The 19,839-nt window shown below is 40.6% G+C and overlaps 2 protein-coding genes and 1 long non-coding RNA gene across 3 annotated transcripts; 1 reads left to right on the forward strand and 2 right to left on the reverse strand.

Moving 5' to 3' along the window:
- Positions 1 to 849: 849 nt before the first annotated feature.
- LOC120736391 lies at positions 850 to 3,759 on the forward strand. Its single transcript, XM_040036445.1, has 3 exons — positions 850 to 1,672; positions 1,898 to 2,254; positions 2,424 to 3,759. Exons 1-3 carry the CDS (start codon positions 1,621 to 1,623, stop codon positions 2,681 to 2,683), a joined length of 669 nt encoding a protein of 222 aa, XP_039892379.1. The 5' UTR covers positions 850 to 1,620; the 3' UTR covers positions 2,684 to 3,759.
- Positions 3,760 to 5,876: 2,117 nt separating this feature from the next.
- Positions 5,877 to 8,119, reverse strand: LOC120736392. The gene is made up of 3 exons (XR_005696495.1): positions 7,773 to 8,119; positions 6,489 to 6,833; positions 5,877 to 6,250 (listed from the first exon to the last, which is right to left on the reverse strand). It is a non-coding gene; the product is annotated as an uncharacterized LOC120736392 (long non-coding RNA).
- Positions 8,120 to 13,285: 5,166 nt separating this feature from the next.
- Positions 13,286 to 15,961, reverse strand: LOC120736396. The gene is made up of 3 exons (XM_040036448.1): positions 15,881 to 15,961; positions 15,059 to 15,816; positions 13,286 to 13,309 (listed from the first exon to the last, which is right to left on the reverse strand). Exons 2-3 carry the CDS (start codon positions 15,710 to 15,712, stop codon positions 13,286 to 13,288), a joined length of 678 nt encoding a protein of 225 aa, XP_039892382.1. The 5' UTR covers positions 15,713 to 15,816; positions 15,881 to 15,961.
- Positions 15,962 to 19,839: the final 3,878 nt, after the last annotated feature.

A 19,839-nucleotide genomic window follows, 5' to 3' on the forward strand; every position in this document is an offset into this window, starting at 1 on the left:
AAAATCAATTGTTTGACCAAGATCTTCTGGACCTGGTTGTTTGTACTCTCCTTCCTCAATTATGTGAACCTTAACACTTCCCAGTCTGGTGCAGGTCTACGATACTTTTCCTGGTGTCCTTCGAAAGCTCTTTGGTCTTGGCCATGGCGGAGTTTGGAGTCTGACTGTTTGCGGCTGTGGACAGGTGTCTTTTATACAGATGATGAGTTCAAACAGGTGCCATTCATACAGGTAACGAGTGGCGGACAGAAAAGCGTCTTACAGAAGACGTTAAAGGTCTGTGAGAGCCAGAGATTTTCCTTGTTTGAGGTGACCAAATACTTATTTTCCACCCTAATTTACGAATAAATTCTTTACAAATCCTACCATGTGGATTCATGGATTTTTTTTTCACATTCTGTCTCTCACAGTTGAAGTGTACCTCTGGTGCAAATTACTGACCTCTGTCATCATTTTAAGTGGGGGAACTTGCACAATCAGTGGCTGACTAAATACTTTTTTGCCCCACTGTATACCAGTTTTTTAAATTGTGTTGATAGGCCATGTAAAACCAGAGTCATGATAAACAGTAAAAATATAACTTTTTCTACTCGGATTTTATGTTTTTTGTCCGATTTTAGATCAATTGTGTTAATACAGTATGTCAAAATAAAAACATAACCGTAAATTCAGACACATGAGGTTGTGCTGAAAAGAATGAGACCAAGCAAGGCAAGGAAATAGTTTTTAAAGGTGAAATGTAGAGGTCAAATCAAAAGTAGTTAAAAATGGCCAATTATACCCTGGGCCCCAGAGGGTTAAAGATTTTTTTTAAGTAACGCAATAGTTACTTTTCAAGTAATTAATTACTTTTAGTATCTTGTAACTCACTAACTCAGTTACTTTTTTGTAGAAGTAACTAGTACCTATAATTAATTACCTTTTCAAAGTAACTTGTCCAACACTGTTCCTAACCTCTTTTTATTGATCTCAATACAAGCACCATAGAGGTCAAGGAAAAGTGCATACGAGAATTGCTAAGGACTTAGGAAAAGAGAAGAGTTGTGCGTTGAGGTTTGGAACTATCTTACTCTAGTCTATCCCTATAAATGTGCTGCCTTATGTTTTGAAAATGCAATGTGCAGAAGATGAACTGCAAGACCAAAGGTCTCTAAACCGGAGGTCTTGTAAGGTCATGCAACGAGAACAGCCTGTGAAAAATATCCTTCATTATGAACGGTGGAATTTTAGGGGCCAGATTTATTAAATGCTAACTCTGCCTCTTGATTGACTGAAGAGGCTCATTGTCACTTTATGACTGACAGTTATGAACAGGAGTATTTTTACAGCTGAACTTGTGTCGTATATGTTTTTAAGAGTTTCATTTCACAAGAAGAATAATTCAATTTCTTGTTTTATTGCCAAACGTTTGGCTCTGTCCTAATAATCTTAACTCAGTCCTCACACCAAACATTTAGATCATCTTATTGTTCCTCAGTAATGCTGGGAGTTTCATAAAACCGAGCAGAATGAACTGAATGAGCTAGGCTCTCAGCAGTGAGCTAGGCTGTTGTTCAATTTATACATTTCTTCCTTCAGGTCAGGTTGCAGCAACTCCACTGTCTGCACGACCCGTCATAGATGAATCCTCTCACCGTCCTTCTCATTTTGTCTCTTAATTCGGCATCTACAGGTGAGTCAAAAAGGGGACGTTGATTTTAGTTCGTTCAAAACAAAAAACTCATGAGGAAAAAAGAGAAATGTTCTAAACAGTATTTGTGTATCTAACAGGATTGTGTGTAGCTTGTCTGTCATAATGATATGATTGTAAAAAAAGGTGCTGTTTTTCTACTTGTTTCTGCATTTATAACGTCACAAAGACTGTGTGTCCCACTTCCTCATTCTGTCTTTTGCTCAGGCTTAAAAGAGATAGATGTGCAGGCAGACAGGAATGCCCAGCTGGAGTGTCAGGGTCCTAAAAAAGCCAAACTTGTCCTGTTAGAGTGGAAAAGACTTGATCTGTTGTCGGATGGATACGTCTTCTTCTACCGAGATGGTCATCTTCATAAAACCTTCCAGCATCTAACTTTTAGAGATCGAGTGGAACTGAGAGATCCGCAGATGAAAAATGGGAACATGTCCATCATTTTGTCCAACACCACAATTAAAGACACTGGAACGTATGAGTGTCGTATCATCGCACAAAACACAAGAGACAGTAGCAGCTCTACCTTTGAGATCAAGCATGAAATCAAGCTGACAGTTGTTCCTCCAGGTGAGTGAGGAGAGTTGAGTGTGTGTGATCAAGCAGCTGGTCTGAGTGATGTGATCAGAGTGCAGTAGATAATGTCTGACAGCAGTTTGAAGAGGAAATGGATTCTGTTCTGTTCTTCACTCATCACCTACCTGACAGCTGACACCTCACACCTGTTTCTCACCTGCAGGTCAGCCACAAGAGGTCACCGCACTTAGAGATGAGGAGAATGGAGGTATGGACGTTGGGAACAAGGATGAAAGAGATGGAGGATTTATTGGACTAACAGGTGGTCTGTTAGCTTTGTTGGTGATTCTTGTTGTTTTGTTTTCTTACAATGTGTTCTTTTCCTCCTGTTGGAAAAGAAAGTTCATAAAGCACAACAGATGTGTTTTTGGGAAGATATGGCAAAACGGTCGCAAAAGTGACAAACTAACAGCAATTGGTTAATTGCCAACATGCATTTAAAATATTATATGAATCATGTCATTAAAACACACATTGCGTGCATCTTCTGTTTTCTTCTAAGCATGTGCAGTCGTTTGCATTTTTTGTTCCATCACAGTATTGTTACCCCAACACAAGCCCGTGGGGAGTAGGGTTGCTGAGGTTTGCTGCTCCAACCCTTGTCGCAAAAACAAATGTCTTCAGAAATGTTTTATTTAGGAAGTAGAATTAATTAATGAAACAAGTAAAAAAGGTTTTTCTCCCCCCTGTAAAGCATTATAGTCAAATAACATGCATACTAGATACCAGTACAAGTGGTGTAATTTACAAAAAGAGCTAACAGACAACAACTGTCACCAGCTAAATGCTCTCCCTAACATTTTGAACACTTTGGACATCACTGCTCCTCCTGAGGAAATTTATCACCAAAACTTAAAGTCACATTTAGAGTATTAATAGCATACACTCAGACAAAGGTCACACTTTAGCTTATTATGAGATGTCATCACAAAGTTTAACATCATACTTAAGCAATAATTTCACCTTCCCACTTTTGTTTCCAAAGGGTTCTTGACTATGTGTGTAAATTTGACTTTTGGCTGAGTGAAATATCCATATATGACTTGGTTCTGTTACATTTTGGCTCTTTATGTGAGCACCGGGATCTGTAACTAGGGCTACACTGACTAGAGTAGTACACCAATCCAGTGTTGAGTAGCACAGAGCTGTTGCCTTAAGTAGTGGCAGGAAAATGCAGGAACACGGGTTACTTGCAGGTGCGTAGGTCAAATGCGGGAACCTGTAATGAGGAGTGGAAGAGAGAGAAAGAGAGAACAACATAACAAAAACCCAGCTGACATAAATTTGGAGGCACGAAGGATCATGACATCTGCCCGTTCATCACTGGGATGAGAAAGTGTTGCAGCTCTCAGTCTGACAAAACCTGCAAATATACACATTGTTCAAATGACTTGATATCTTCCACAAAAGATATGTTTGACAAGTTATGGGCCATACTGGAAATCGCTTTTTGGCATGGCAATTTGATAAATAAATGAATCTTTGGGAAAACTGTGAACTATGAGATTTATTTTAACACAGTTACATGCTTTATTTAAAATAATTTTATTACTGGTCCTGGTGGCAATAATAAACTTCGTAAACTTACCTTTCTAAATGCTGTAACACTTTCATTTGTGGGCACTGACTCTTAGAATGAAAACACAGCTGCCTAAAACTAATGAACTAATAAACTACTAACTAAAACTAATTAAAACTATTCCTTTTGTGTTGGAATTGGAATCAGCTGGATGCGTGAATCATTTGAAAGTTTGTGGCTGCTATAATTGCAGCTGACCACCAGATTTCACTGGTAGGGCCTGTCTTTGACGCTTGGAACTTTCATATCTTTTACTTGTACAATGAGAAAGAAGTCTCAGAAGCTTCACAAGGCTTCATGGGCCTATCTCTAATATGCGGAAGAAAGTGAATGGGTTACAGCATTTGTAAATTATGTGCACTTGCGACATTCATTCTCCTCATTCATTCTGATTGAGAGGAGGAGTGTAGGGAGTGCCTGAAAGTGAAAATATGCAATCCTGCATCAGATCTGACGCACACAAACACCCACAGTCAAGGTGCTTTTTCGTCACTCAGACATAGTTCATCTGTCAAGGAATGCATTTACCCAGTTTGTTTTTCAAACCTTGTCTCATGTGATGAGGCACATGATCAATTGTGGGTCAATGAACTCTTATGGGACAGACCCACAACAGTTTGAATAACTAGGACCTTCACCATTTGATTTTTGGAGTTCAGGAAGCCTCTTGGATGAGAAGTGAAACATCTTCAAGAAACTTAGAGAACTCCAGCTGCTTTCTTTCCAAGCTCCTTAGACACTGAAACAGAGTGAACTTCCACTGCTGGTTTATGTCCCTCACTCAACTCACTCACACTTATACACCAATCACCATAAGGCAAATACGTATTTTCAAAATACCATCTTTTAAAATGATTTCAAGATTAATTTTGCAGAATGAAATCTCCCTTATTCAGCTTATAGCTTCTCTCTGATTTTTTTGCTGTAGAAGTGATTTTTTTCCACCATAATTTCACACTGGATAAGTTGAAGGTCCTGTGCTTCCACCTGGTGGCTGCATATATACAACATTTTGATTTAAAGGCCTGACAGTGTGTCTCTGATTCACACTCACAGCAGATATTGTGAACCAAGATTTAACTGATCATTAAAGGTGCACTTCAGACGCTGCAGGAGGAGTAAGTGAGGAGGATGTGTTTTCCACCACTGCCACTGTTATCAAACCTTTTGGGGGAGACCATTCTACTTCAATATCAACTTTCATGATTTTCTGAAGTTCAAGTTCCCTACTTGATAAAGCTCCTCTAGAAGTCTTACAAACAATCAGGCTGGGAGACATCTAACTGATTTAAATGTCACCCCTTTGAAAATCATCACTTGTCTGACCCTCAGATTTGTGAATGTGATCTGAAGTTTGTGGTGGGTGATCGATCTCCACGTGAGGACACTGCTGTAAGTAACTCTGTTTAAAAAACAAACAAACAAACAAAAAATCATCTTTTAACTGACTGCTTTATTATTTGACTCTCATTAATATGAAACATTAAGAACATACAATCAAGTATGTTTGTGTCTGAAGACGTTACATTAAAAATTGACATTATAAAGATTGCAAGTTTAGAATATTCAAATGAAATGCACATGTTTTTCTTATTTCTCTTTAAATCAATGAAGACCTTCAGAAAAGCAAAGAACACATACTTGTCACAATGTTGTCACCTATGACAATAGTGGTCTCAACATGATCTCAACACTTAGAAGATTCTTTAACCATTCAACCAACCATTTAGAGTTTGATATGAGTTTGACAATCAACTCTTTGAACCTAATTATATGATATGTTTGTTAAACCTGCTGTTAACAAACAATGTCAGCTACATCAAAATAAAAGTCTCAGTTAAACTAACTAAAAGAGTTAAGGTGGGCTATTTATATGGATACACCGTAATAAAATGGGAATGGTTGGTGATATTAACGTCCTGTTTGTGGCACATTAGTATATGTGAGGGGGCAAACTCCTCAAGATGGGCGGTGACCATGGTGACCATTTAGAAGTCGGCCATCTTGGATACAACTTTTGTTTTTTCAATAGGAAGAGGGCCATGTGACACATCAAACTTATTGGTAATGTCACAAGAAAAACAAGGGTGTGCTTGGTTTCAAGCAAGAAATTCAGAATGCTGACAAATAATGAGCTGCAACAAGTTAAAGATGATTATTTTCGTGTAAAGTGTGGAGTAATTCCACCAGTGATGTTTTTAATTTTGACGGAGTCTCTGGCTCAGCATGCAAGAAGCTCTGAGACGCTGAGGCAACCATTCTCCGGTTCATAGAATATTTTCTGTAAATCAAAACAACAACAACAACAACAACAACAATAAGAAAAAGAACAGCAGAAACTACCAGACCCACTCTCAGTCTAACAGATCCATCCTCCTTCCCTCCGTCCTCTGTGTCTCCTCCTGTCTGACCTGCAGTTGAGAAACAGGTGTGAGGTGTCAGCTGTCAGGTAGGTGATGAGTGAAGAACAGAACAGAATCCATTTCCTCTTCAAACTGCTGTCAGACATTATCTACTGCACTCTGATCACATCACTCAGACCAGCTGCTTTCTACAAAGTCTCATCAACAACATCTTTAGAAACAAACATCAACAACCAGGAAGCAGCTTCACCTCTGATCACACACACACTCAACTCTACTCACTCACCTGGAGGATCAACATGCAAGTGGATGATGCTGATGGGGTCACCACTCAGATTTGCTCTTTTTCTGCGATTATTTCCTGTCTTTACACGACACTCGTATGTTCCAGTGTCATTAATCGTCACATTCTTCAGAATCACAGACACGTCTCCATCCTTCATCTGTCTGTCCTGCAGATCCACCCGGTTCTTAAAAGATGGATGCTGGTTAAAGTGCCCGTCCCGGTACAAAAGCACATATTGATCCCCCAGGTCAGCTCTGCTCCACTCTACAGCTATGATGTTGTTGTTTGGAGCTCGACATGGCAAAATGATGTTCTGTCCAGACTCAGCTGTGATGTTTTTCTGGTCTGAAAGAGGAAACAACACAGAGCAGATATTTCTATGATATATTTCTGGAGATTTGGGGAGATTTTCATACAGCTGTTAGAAAAGAGCCAATCAATCAGAAGTAGGAATTATGAGCCAATTATGGTGGTGCATTAATGCACAGTGGACGTTTGGGACAATCTCAATTACTGGTTATTGTTGGGTCTGTGTTTCCACAAGCCTCGTTAATTCTAGAGACTTATTCATCATGAAAAAAACAAGACAGTCGATCGATCGATTATTTGCGCAAGGGAGGCCTGTGTCCACCACGAAAATGACCTCCAGATCTGACCTCCTCCTGCTGCCTTTTATTGAGAGACAGTTCACACAAAACACGTCAGAACAAAGCCACGCCCAGACAAGGCATTGTATGTATATGTGTGAACTTCTGTATCTAAGTAAGAATGTGTGTGTGTGTGTGTGTCAGACCTCCTGCTGACCAAAGGTCTAAACGCAGGAAGCTTACATCAAAAGCACAAGGATGTGTCTGTAATAAAAGACTACAGCCCCCCACCTAGAACCTCGAGAATCTGGAGGGGAGGACAGTGGGATTTCTTTCATCAGAGTTAAAACAATGTACAAATGGTAAACATAAAAATGACAAACATTTAACAATTCACTCTAACAGTTATGGTAATAAAGATGTCGTCGAGTACTTATTGGAGGAGCAAACAAGGAGGAACCGCTTACATGTCAACTTGTCACACAAGATTCAAGTGTAACATTCTTAATCCTTCTGGTAAAAAAAATCTCATTGAGATTAAAAATTGCATTTCAAAGAGAGACCTTCATGATCAAAATAAAAATAATGAAAAATAATAAAATGTACATAAAAATCTATCAGGTTTTAATGAATGAAACGTGTAGAAAAACACAAAAGATCAACATGTAAAATAAATAAAATAAAACAAAAGCCTTACGATAAAGATGAGACTGAAGTAGTGATGCAAACGAAGACAAGTTGCACAGTTGAGCTCTAAGAGCAAACGTTCGATCGCTGTGCGTCTTTCCGCGTGAGGTGGGAACAGTGAACAGGTTTCTGTCTGCAGGATCTGGGGATAGACGCGGTGGCTGTTAAGGGAACAGCAGCTCAGGTACAATATTCTGGAGCCAGACCATGAAGGACTTTAAAAGTGATAAATAAAACCTTAAAGTCAGACTGCCTTCTTTAAGTTACCTCAGCATTATTGAGAGATATTACTTTGTTTCGATCAGTCAGGTATAAGTTCAGGTCTGAGGCTCGGCTGATGTCAGAGCTCACTTTCATCAGCGCAAACCAGGACGCAGACGCACAGCACGCCCCGGAAAAGTGACGCAGGTTTAAGATGTTTCATTCCTGCTAACAGTGATCCAGAAGAACCGTCTACTTCATGCCTTTTCATCCACATTAAGTCACGAAATCCCGAATAACGTTGAGGAAAGCCTTATTTTAAGCATTGGCGTGGGTGGCTTCAGCTTCTGACAGTAAGCTGAAAACTCTTTTGCATTTTTCATATAAGATTCAACTCATATTTGGCTTTCTGTGGGTTCACACCGCAGACATAAACACGAATCGCACATTTTCTTTTGTTTTTTTGTTTATTTCTTTGGGGTTTTTTTTTTCTCGAGACAAATTTCCTTCCCTTTTTTTTTCCAGTGATGACGCTTTTTAAATCTGACTCGTCTTATATACGGACTGACTCGTGTCCGTACATAAACTAAATTTCACCTTTAAACGGGGAAAAAATCCGCAATTTGGGGTTGAAGGGCTTGGTGGAGCCGTTTACATCACGCACAACCGTTCGCATTTTGACCCGATTTTTTTGCATTACTTTACAGAAAATGAAAAATAATACAACTGAGAAGTGAAAATTAAATCATAACTGACATTTTACGTTTTACGTTAAGACAAAAAACAAACAAACCAACATGAAAACCCAAAGTTTGAAAAAGGTTCGCGTTCATCAGCGATACTCTGGTGCAGTGTTGAGTGTGCTGATGTGGAGCTGTTCGCATCGTTGCTCACAGTGTGAAGAAACGCAGAGCTCACCTTCGGCAGCGCAAATCAGGACGCAGGCGCAGAGCACGGCCCAGTACAATGAAGCGGCTGTAAATGTTTCCATTGTGGCTGAAAGCAGATGAGGAGAGGTGTCGCCTCCATGCGTTTTACCAACCAAATTTCGATCAACGTTACAGAGTCGGCAAATTCTCGGCTTTGACTTCGGAGTGGAAATGATGGTTCGTCTGTGAGGGTACGCTGAAAAGTACTAAGTACTGATTCATGTACTTGCTATAAATATTTATTTTAGTATAAATGACGTTCAGAAGTTTGAACTTTTAAAAGTTAATTTAAAAGAAATAAATGCTAAATGATTGAAACGTTTCTGCAAAACACAAAAACGATAAAAAACTAAATGTGAAAATCGTCACTTCATCCTTCTGCATTTATTTTTTCTTGAATTCATAGATTCTTTGTTTGGATGGGAGGTTGATTATTTTATATTAGTCACATTTTTCAATGGTAAAGTGAATGTATTTGAGGAATACATCCTAAAGAGATTTGTATTTGGGATAACTTGAAATGCAGCTGGGGTAGACTTCATCTCTCTGTGAACCTGAGCTGGACGTGCAGAAGCAAATGAAGAGGGGACTTGAAATATCTCTTCAGTAATTTATGTGAATATGAGGAGTATCTGAGCCACCGTTAGTTTCTGTTGTACAGACGTGATTATAAAAGCTGTTGTTCTGCTCTGTGTTCCCTCTGGACTCCTGTTAAATCATCAAACAGCACACAGCTCACCCTCCTGAGCTTTGCTCCAAGCAACCGACAGTGGAAACTAGAGGGATCACTGATCCTCCTCCTTAACCACAGCGCACTTTATGAAAGCAGTCTTAAATGTCTGTTTGATAAGCTTTTATCAATCAGGTACAATCAGACTCATTGGTTCTGTGTTCACTTTTAAATCACAAAGATTAAACAAAATATAAGCTCTTTACTGTTATTGTGTGCCTGGGAATCAAAGATGTGATCTGGCTCTAATTGGCTGCTCTCTGCCTTTGGCTGTCATTAGAGGCACCAAAATGAAGCTGCTGTTACAGATTTCAGCTGTTACACTTCTTCCTGCGATCTGTCACTAAGTCATTGTTGAGTCAGTTTAACTAACTTTTGCAGGATGTCACAGGTTGTTTTTAAGTGTTTCAAAAATACTTTGTTTTTCTTTTTGTTCTCTCATTTTTAAAACTTGTATGGGAGGATTTTGAAATCCAAAAATCACATATTGTGGTAATGCAGAGTTAGAGGTAGAGGCAGAGGACTGGGTGAGGTGACCTAATTCTCTGCTTCTAAATTCAGACAAAACTGAGGTTATTGTAGTCTGTGCTAAAACTCAGATACATACTTTTTATGGCATTAACTTGCCATGTAGTAAACGAGTATGGAGGTGCAATCACATTTCCGGTCCTGCATAGGTCAAACACAGCTAGATATAAAAGAAAAAAGAAGCAGTTTCCTGCTCGTCAGTGTGTTACACAACTAAACCTATGACCACACTGTTCATCGCTTTTCTCTGCAGTCTTGTTAAATGTTAAATGTTAAACTCAAACTGCTGACCTCATTGTTTACCTCCCCATGACTCTCTTGCTTTAACCTCTATTAAAAAAATTCTGATCTTCCGCTTACAGGAAGTGACTTCATCATCTCCATGGCAGCAGAACCACCCAAGCACACTGAGCAGAGATTGGCTGAGGGGTGCTGTGACTGCTCAGCATCACTTTTGAGCTGCACAGACTCAGAGTCACAGAGTTCATGTTCAGTCAGCTGGGTGTAACTTGAGCTTTATTCACTGAATTTAAATGAATCCTGCCTTGTTCCATTTTAGTGAATTCTGAAAGGAATACAGCTCTGAGCTTCAGCGTCTCTTAATCTTTCCTTCTTGGAAACATGAACTTCCAGTTAGTATCTGCAGTGAAGTGTAGTGATGGATTATCTTTAGTTTAGAAGAGCACATAATGTCGAAGCCTCCACAGGAACAGAGGGAGAGACTTTAGGGATCGCACTGGAACTGTTTTTACGGCATCAACCAAGAAGGTCAAACTTTTCTGCTACAGAAACTGTTTAGTTTTAATCCTTCAAACATTTCACATTTGCTAACATGGATTTTATTTTGATTTGTATTAAGTTAAAGTTAGTAACGGTCTATAAATCATCACAGTACAGTTGGTCTATTTTCCACCTCGTGGGTAACAAACGCAAACACCTGTGTGGTAGTCCAGGTTCAAGTTTCTGATCCTCAATCTTAGTGTCATGTGCCTGCCTAGTCAGCCCATCATGGCAACAAATGTTTTGGTTTTGTCTCTCTCTCCTCTCTCTTGCTCCTGTCACTCTGCCTGCTCAGACTGAGGTCCCGCCCTTGCCTCACGCACCTGCAGCTGATCACCGGTGATTCCTCACTATTGTTTGCTGGCTCTTCATAAGGCATGGGTGCGGGCTACATGTCGCTGGAATATTGAGTAACTCAAGTTAGTGTTTGCCCAGCTCTGCAGAAAGCTGACATTTGTTGTGTTTGCTTTGGAGTAATTCTCGTCTCTGTATGTAGACTTCCCTGATCCCTCTCATACCCTCACCCCTGAGCGTGAGTATGGCTCATTGCATGGAGTTTTGTGTGGGAGGGATACCCTGTGAAGAGCGAGAGGAGTGGAGCATGTGTGAAGATCTTGTTGATCCGTGACCCTGTGGACCCTTGGAACTTTTTCCCCCACGTGTATCTAGTGCACCCAGTGTGGATTAATAAAAGACTGTTTAATTGTATCTCTCAGTCTGCACCTGAGTCCTTCCCGATTGCCTTGACTCTTAGCCAGTTTGAATCTACTTTAGCATCTATATTTTAAATAATTTGGAGTTCACATTCCACTCACTGTGAGAGATGTTGACATAAACGTGGCGCAACAAGCAGCTCAAACAATGATGCACATTATTAGCACTAACAGTATCTCCCATATTATACATGACACATGCTGCTGCTTTGTGAAAACTTGTTTATGTGGGAAATGCACATGATTAATTACATGCCACCCTGAAAACAAGGGTCAGGAAAGGTTGCATGGTTTTAGTTAAGAAGCAGTTTTAAGAAGTTTCCAACAGGGAACAGCAGATCATCTCTTTAGTTCCAACACTGAGAGAGATAGAGATTCACTATTTAAGTTCTGTGTAGAGCAGGGGTCCCCAATCCCAGTCCACGAGGGCTGGTGTCCCTGCAGGTTTTAGATCTCACCCTGGGTCAACACACCTGAATCACATGATTAGTTCATTAACAGGCCTCTGGAGAACTTCAAGATGGTTATTTATCTATTTAAATCAGCTGTGATGGATCAAGGACACATCTAAAACCTGGACTGGGATTCGGGACCCCTGGTGTAGAGTCTAACCCAGTCAGGGTAACAGACACTGTAAAATGAGGTTGAAGGCTCTGAAAGCTGTTTTTTTTTCTTGTAGCTACAACTTTGAAACTGACACACGGAGTCATCAATTCTGGACAAAAACAACATAGGAAAAGCCCAACACGTCTCCACACTGCAAATCTATTCCTGAGTGTCCCTCTGTGGTTAGTTTGAAGTCAACTCATAGTATCTTTGTTTTAGTATTTGGTGCCTTTGAAGTCATTTCTGTTGTCAGTATTGTAGTTTTCAGATTAGAGATTTAGTCAAACACTTTTTTAAAAGTTTTTTTTGCTTGTTATTTTTATTTTGCTGTTTTTATTTTTAGTATATGGTGAGAAGGCAAAAAATGAAATGGCTGCTCAATTCTTAATGTCAGAAAAATGAATAATAAAAATAAATATTATAGAATTTATTTATTGTTTGCATTTTAAGCCACTTAATGACCTCTGAATTATTATAGTGTAAAAAGCCACCACAAACAAGGGAAGAACTGTATGCTAGCTACACATAGAAGACAATTTAGAAACTGAACCATGTTTTAATTGTACCTTTGCGTTTTTTTGTTGTTTTTTTTTCTATTAACAGCCTGCAAAAATACATGAACTTTTAGAATGATTTTTAACTGAAGCTAGAAAAATACCCCAAGTAAGATCTCATTGATTGTTTTACACACTTGGTGATTCTCACAGAGCTGTTAGCTAAAAATGTTTCACATCATTTTTTGCAAATCTGAGGAAACTGGATACGCAGAGGACAAACTATCCACAGCAGACAAAAGTCACTTTTTAAAAAAATATTTTTTCATCATGGAGTTAGAAATGATTGAAACATTGGTAATACCAACACCAAAAAGGATGTTTCTTCTCAAGATTCAAAGTTCAATATTCAAAAAAATTACAGAAAATGAAGAAGAAAGTATAATCTCTAAATTAAAAAGTTCTTAAGCAAGGGATGAGTTTGGATTTGATACCAATTTCCTGAAGCATTATAAATCGTGTCTTTTGGTGCCTGTGACCCATCAATCACACACGTAGTCATTCCTCTGAGTTGGAAGGTGGAACAAGTTACACCAATTTATAAGATAAGATAAGATAACCTTTATTAGTTCCACATGTGGGGAATTTGTTTTGTCACAGCAGGAAGTGGACAGTGCAAAAGTTAAGAAGCAAAAATTAGAATACAATAAGAATAAATACAGTACACAACTGTACAGAATAGAATAAAATAAAATACTATATACAGTAGAATAAAATAGAATAAAATATACAATAAGATAAAAATAGAATACAAATGCTATATACAACTGAGTAAAAATACAACGATACCAGAAAAGATTATTGCACTTCGTGTTATTGCACATGTGTGGATGTGTGTGTTTGATCAGTTAAAGTCTTTATTGTGGAGTCTGACAGCAGTGGGGAGGAAAGACCTGCGAAATCTCAGTCTCCCACTGAAGGAGCTGCTCAGTGCTGTCACAGTCTGCTGCATGGGGTGGGAGATGTTGTCCAACAGGGATGACAGTTTAGCCGCCATTCTCCTGTCACTCACCACCTCCACTGGGTCCAGAGGGCCCTTCGGATCAGCCTGTTCAGTCTCTTCCTGTCACCGGCAGAAATGGACTGGTTCTTATATAGCGCTTTTCTACTCTTCTGAGCACTCAAAGCGCTTTACACAACTTGTGCATTCACCCATTCGCACAAGCACATTTTTCCTAGGTGCTTTCTAAATGACATTCACACACATTCATACTCCGATGAATGCATCGGAGAGCAATTTCGGGTTAGTATCTTGCCCAAGGATATTTGGCATGCAGCCTGGGGGAAGCCAGGAATTGAACCACCAACCTTCTGATCAGTAGACGACCCGCTCTACCGCCTGAGCTGCAGCCACCCTTGATGCTGCCGTCCCAGCAGACCACACCATAAAAACTAGCAGAAGCCACCACAGAGTCATAGAAGGTCTTCAGGAGTGGGCCCTCCACTCCAAACAACCTGAGTCTCCGCAGCAGGTACAGCCTGCTCTGCCCTTTCCTGTAGAGGGCGTCTGAGTTATGAGTCCAGTCCAGTCTGTTGTTCTGATGAACACCAAGGTACCTGTAGCTGTCCACAGCCTCAATGTCCATACCTTGGATGTTCAGTGGTTGCAGTGGAGGATGTTTGTGCCTGCGGAAGTCTACCACCAGCTCCTTGGTTTTACTGGCGTTGATTTGGAGGTAGTTCAGCTGGCACCAGTCCACAAAGTCTTGGGTCAGTCCTCTGTACTCCTTGTCGTCCCCATCAGTGATGAGGCCGACTATTGCAGAGTCATCAGAGAACTTCTGCAGGAAGCACTGGGTGGAATTGTGGGAGAAGTCTGCAGTGTAGATGGTGAAGAGGAACGGAGCCAGAACCGTTCCCTGTGGGGCCCCCGTGGTTGAGAGAGACAGGCTGGAGCCTTGTGTTGAGTGTGTATTGGATGCTGTTGTTGGGGGTGGGGAGGAGTGAGCAGGGTGAATAGAGGAGGTGTGAAGTGTCTGAGGTGTCAGAGGTGGAACAGCAGCAGTGGGGGTGGGTGAGTCTGCAGCCGATGTTGGAGACTGCCTTATGGCTGAACGAAATCTGTTGAAGAAATGATTCAGTTCATTTGCCCACCTCACATCCCTCCCAGGCAGAGAGTTCTGATGTTTGTGGTCTGAGATGGTTCTGAGGCCTCTCCAGACTTCACCAACGTTGTTTTGCTGAAGCTGGTTCTCCATCTTTTGCCTGTAGCTTTCCTTCCCATTCCTTATCAGTCCCCTCAACTCTCTCTGCACCCTTTTCAACTCCTCTTTGTCTTTGGATTTGAAGGCCCTCCTCTTCTGCTTGAGGACAGCTTTAATTTCTGGGGTAATCCAAGGTTTGTTGTTGGAGAAACACCGTACAGTCCTGGTAGGTACGGTGTTATCCACACAGAAATTAATATAGTCAGTAATGCATGTAGTAAGGCTGTCGATGTCCTCTCCGTGGTCGTCACAGATCACCTCCCACACAGTCGACTCAAAACAATCCTTAAGAGCCTCCTCGCTCTCCTCCGACCATCTCTGTACTGTGCGGGTGGCTGGTGGCTCCCTGCGCACTAAGGGCTCATACACAGGGACAAGGTGCACCAGGTTGTGGTCAGATTTGCCCAGTGGAGGGAGAGGTGATGAACTGTATGCCTCTTCTGCATTGGCATACAGTAAGTCCAGTGTTTTATTGTCTCTGGTTGGGCAGGTCACATACTGGGTGAAGGTGGGCAGTGTGGAGTCCAATGAGGCATGATTGAAATCCCCTGATATTATGAGAAGGGCTCTCGGAGATTGTGTTTGCAGTCTGCTGACCACTGAGTGGAGAGTGTCACAGGCTGCATCCGCGTTGGCCGAGGGGGGGACATACGCTGTTATTGTGATAACATGCAAGAATTCCCGGGGCATGTAGTACGGACGCATGCTAACGGCTAACAGCTCAATGTCTCTGCTGCAGAGTTGTTCTTTCACAGTGATGTGCCCAGGGTTACACCATCTGTCGTTCACAAACACTGTCAGTCCCCCTCCTTTGCTCTTACCGCTCTCTCTCGTCCTGTCCGCTCGCAGCATCTGAAATCCCGGTAGTGTCACGCTCGTGTCCGGAGTTAGCGGTGTTAGCCACGACTCCGTTAGCATCATGATGCTACATTGTCAGTACCCCCTCTGTGACCAGGTTAGCAACGTGAGCTCATCCATCTTATTGGGAAAAGATCTTACGTTTCCAATAATTACAGAAGGAAGAGATGGTCGATAACGTCTCCTTCTCGGGCGACGGTGCTCCTTCCCAGCACGACACCCCAGTCTTTTCCTCCTCAGCTCGCTGGGAATGTCGGGTCTGTCCGCTGGCAGTACCGCTGCGGGACGCAGCGCTAACAGCTGATCCTTACTGTAAACAAAGGATCCCTGCTCTGGGTCACCAGACACGGGTGAAAAAAGTAGAAATAAACTAAGAAAAACGACCAGAACTAGCACAAAACGGTAGAACATGGTTGCAGAGTCTAATTACTAATACGTTAGTTATAAAAATTACGAGAAGAAAAAGATAAGAAAGAAAGAAACTGAGAATGAGCAGAGCTGCTGTAACAGGCTGCCACACACGGGGGGCGCTGGAATAAATCGGGTGATAAATAAGACCCTCCTAATTATCGACCTATTAGCATACTCCCTAGCTTTTCAAAGATAGCAGAAAACTGGGTTGCTAATTCTGTCATTGAACATCTGACTCCAATCCGAGTTTGCACCATATGCAAATACCAAATGCAATTTTGCACTCTTCATTCAACTGAAACGGCTGTCTGTGTTTTTTGTTGAGAGAATGAAATCTTACTTAGACAAGAGCAGTTATGTTGCGGCTATTGTTCTTGATTTCAAGCGTGCGTTTGACACTGTGAATTGTCTTCAGCTCTTGTCTAGACTGTCAACATTTAACTTTAGTAATCACACCGTTAAATGGATACAGTCTTATCTATCAGATAGAAAACCATGCATGCAAATAAAGTAGAGCAAATCGCCCGTTGTTAATCTAAGCAAGGTGTTCCTCAGGGTTCAATTCTATGCCCCCTGTTATTTTCACTTCATGTAAATGACTTGCCCAATCTGGACACGATTATCTCAACACGTTCTCACTCCCAAAGCGTAACATTTTACGCTAGGTGACAAATCATCAATATATTACGTTTCCGGCTACCCAACACGTTCCTAAATGACAACCTCGGAAAAAATGAGGAAATATGAGAACCGTCTGGACTCAATCTACACATGTTCACTCTTTTCCTTCAAATAGCTTCGAAACACGCTATGTAACGTCATTAAAGTCCTGGTTAATATCAAGAATAAGGTTATGGTTAGGGCTAGGGATAAGGTTAGGTTTAGGGCTGGAATACAGGGCTGGAACGTCTATTACCGCGGGAGCGTCATTGCACTGGATTTCAGCCATAACCCTCCGCGTACCATAAGAACGCTGAAGGTCTCCTTTCGCGTTCCCCAGGAACGCCGCGGGACGTGACAAAACGTCGACATGTTACACCTCGGGAGTGAGAACGGGCTGTAAAAGGAGTTAGCTTTAGAGGAGGACATTTTTTGTGAAGCTTGTGTTGAGGGCAAATTATCAAGAAAACCTTACAAATCAGTGGGAGAATTACGAGCAAAACGCAAGTTGCAATTAATGCATAGTGACGTTTGTGGTCCTTTTCAAACTGAGTCACTAGGAGGAAAAAAGTACTTTGTTACTTTCATTGATGACTACTCCAGATAGTTGTAAAGTGTATTTCACAAGAGAAAAAATGGAAATCCTGAACAACTTCAAAGAGTTTGAAAGAATCTTCTCGAATGAATGTGGACAGGGAGTAATAAGACTCAGAACTGACAATGGTGGGGAATACACATCTAAAGAGTTTCAAGAATATTTGAAAGCTCAAGGCATCCACCATGAAATGACTGTACCACATACACCACAGCAAAATGGTGTTGCAGAGAAAAAAAAACAGAACTCTTGTGGAATCTGCTAGAAGTATGCTGTCACATGCAAAGTTGCCAAACACATTCTGGGCAGAAGCTTACTGTACATACAGAATAGGCTCCCGACATCTGCTTTAAAGAATGAAACACCCTATCAGAGATGGTATGGGAAAAAAAACAGACATTAGCCATATGAAAGTATTTTTTTGTGTTGCTTATGCTCATGTTCCAGACACAGAGAGAAAGAAGCTGGACAAAAAGGCAGTGAAACTTCGTTTCCTGGGATATGCAACCAATGCAAAAGGCCACCGACTGTGGGATGAGGAAAAAGGAAAAATACTGATTTGGTGAGATGTCGTCTTCAGTGAACCAGAGTTTAAATGCAAACAAAGTGAAAATGATCTCTAATTGGGGAATGAGGTGACACTACACACGGGTGAAAGACAAAGTACTGAGGAGACTGTCGCCAGTGAGGCTGCAAAAGGAGATCAGCGGATCAGAAGACCTCCAAAGAGATATGGATTAGAGGAGTTTGCTGATGTAGCTACAGTTGATCATTATGCAAACATCTGTTGTGTCACAGAACCAAATACACTGGAAGAGGCTATGTCAAGTCCAAATGCAAAGGAGTGGAAAGAAGCAGCTGATTTGGAATATGAGTCACTGCTGGAAAATGGCACATGGGATTTAGTGGATCTACCAAAGGATTGCAAAGCAGTTGGATCAAAATGGGTCTTTAAAGTTAAGCATCACAGTGATAGACAAGTGGAAAGATACAAGTGCAGACTTGTTGCTATTCATAGATTTATGGTGCAGACTATGATGAAACATTCTCTGCTGTTGTACGATTTGGTTCAATTCGTACATTGTTATCATTTGCTGTGCAAAACAATCTAAATGTGCATCAAATGGATGTTGTGACTGCATTCTTGAATGGACACCTGGAAGAGGAAATCTACATGGAGCAGCCAGAGGGTTACATCAAACCTGGGCAGGAACATCTAGTGTGCAAACTAAAGAAGTCAATATATGGACTGAAGCAGTCTCCACGTTGCTGGAGCAAAGCTTTTACAGAGTTCATGAAAAGCATTGGTTTTACACAGAGTACTTCAGTTTAGTGTGTGTTTGTTAGAACAGGTCAGGAGTTGGAAATATTGGCTTTGTATGTTGATGATCTGATTTTGATTACAGAATCAGCATAGAGCATGAAGACCTTAACTCTGAAGAAACACTTCAAAATGAAGGATATGGGTGAACTATCCTAATAAAGAATAATAGTTTTGTCTAAGATGGACACAGTACATTTTTTTTGTAAGTTCAAACCAAAAGAGAAAATGTTTTATTTTATTTTTTTATTATTTTTTTATTATTTTATTTTATTTTATTTTCTAGTAACACTGTGATATAGGTGCATAATGTTGTTTTTTTTTGGAAAGAAATAAGCAATGGCAGTCAAGTAAGTGAACTCCATGGTAAAATTAAGTGGGAGTGTTGTAATAGTAATTTTACAATGAATGTTATAGGGATATTACTGCCCTCTGTTGGTGTGTCTGTGCATTACAAGCAATAAAAGGTGTTCGTTAAAAACATCATAAACTTGTCCACCCCAGCTGTAAAACACAGAAACCAGTCTTACTTGTTATCATCTATCGTCCACCTGGGCCTTACACAGAGTTTCTGTCTGATTTCTCAGACTTTTTATCTGATTTAGTTCTGAGCTCAGATAAAATAATTATTGTGGGTGATTTTAACATCCATGTAGATGCTAAAAATGACAGCCTCAACATGGCATTTAATCTGTTATTAGACTCAATTGGTTTCTCTCAAAATGTTAAGGAACCCACCCACCACTTTAATCACACTCTAGATCTTGTTTTAACTTATGGCATAGATACTGAACATTTAACAGTGTTTCCTGAAAACTCTCTCCTGTCTGATCATTTCCCAATTACATTTACAATAATTGATTACACAGCAGTGGAGAGTAGACTTTATCAAAGTAGATGTCTTTCTGAAAGCGCTGTAACTAAGTTTTAGAATATAATCCACCAACTGTTATCATCTTCAATGACCTGTACCAACACAGAGCAGAG

This window comes from Simochromis diagramma, unplaced genomic scaffold, assembly GCF_900408965.1.
Source record: "Simochromis diagramma unplaced genomic scaffold, fSimDia1.1 OVJJ01000619.1, whole genome shotgun sequence".
NCBI classification, from domain to species: Eukaryota; Metazoa; Chordata; class Actinopteri; order Cichliformes; family Cichlidae; genus Simochromis; species Simochromis diagramma.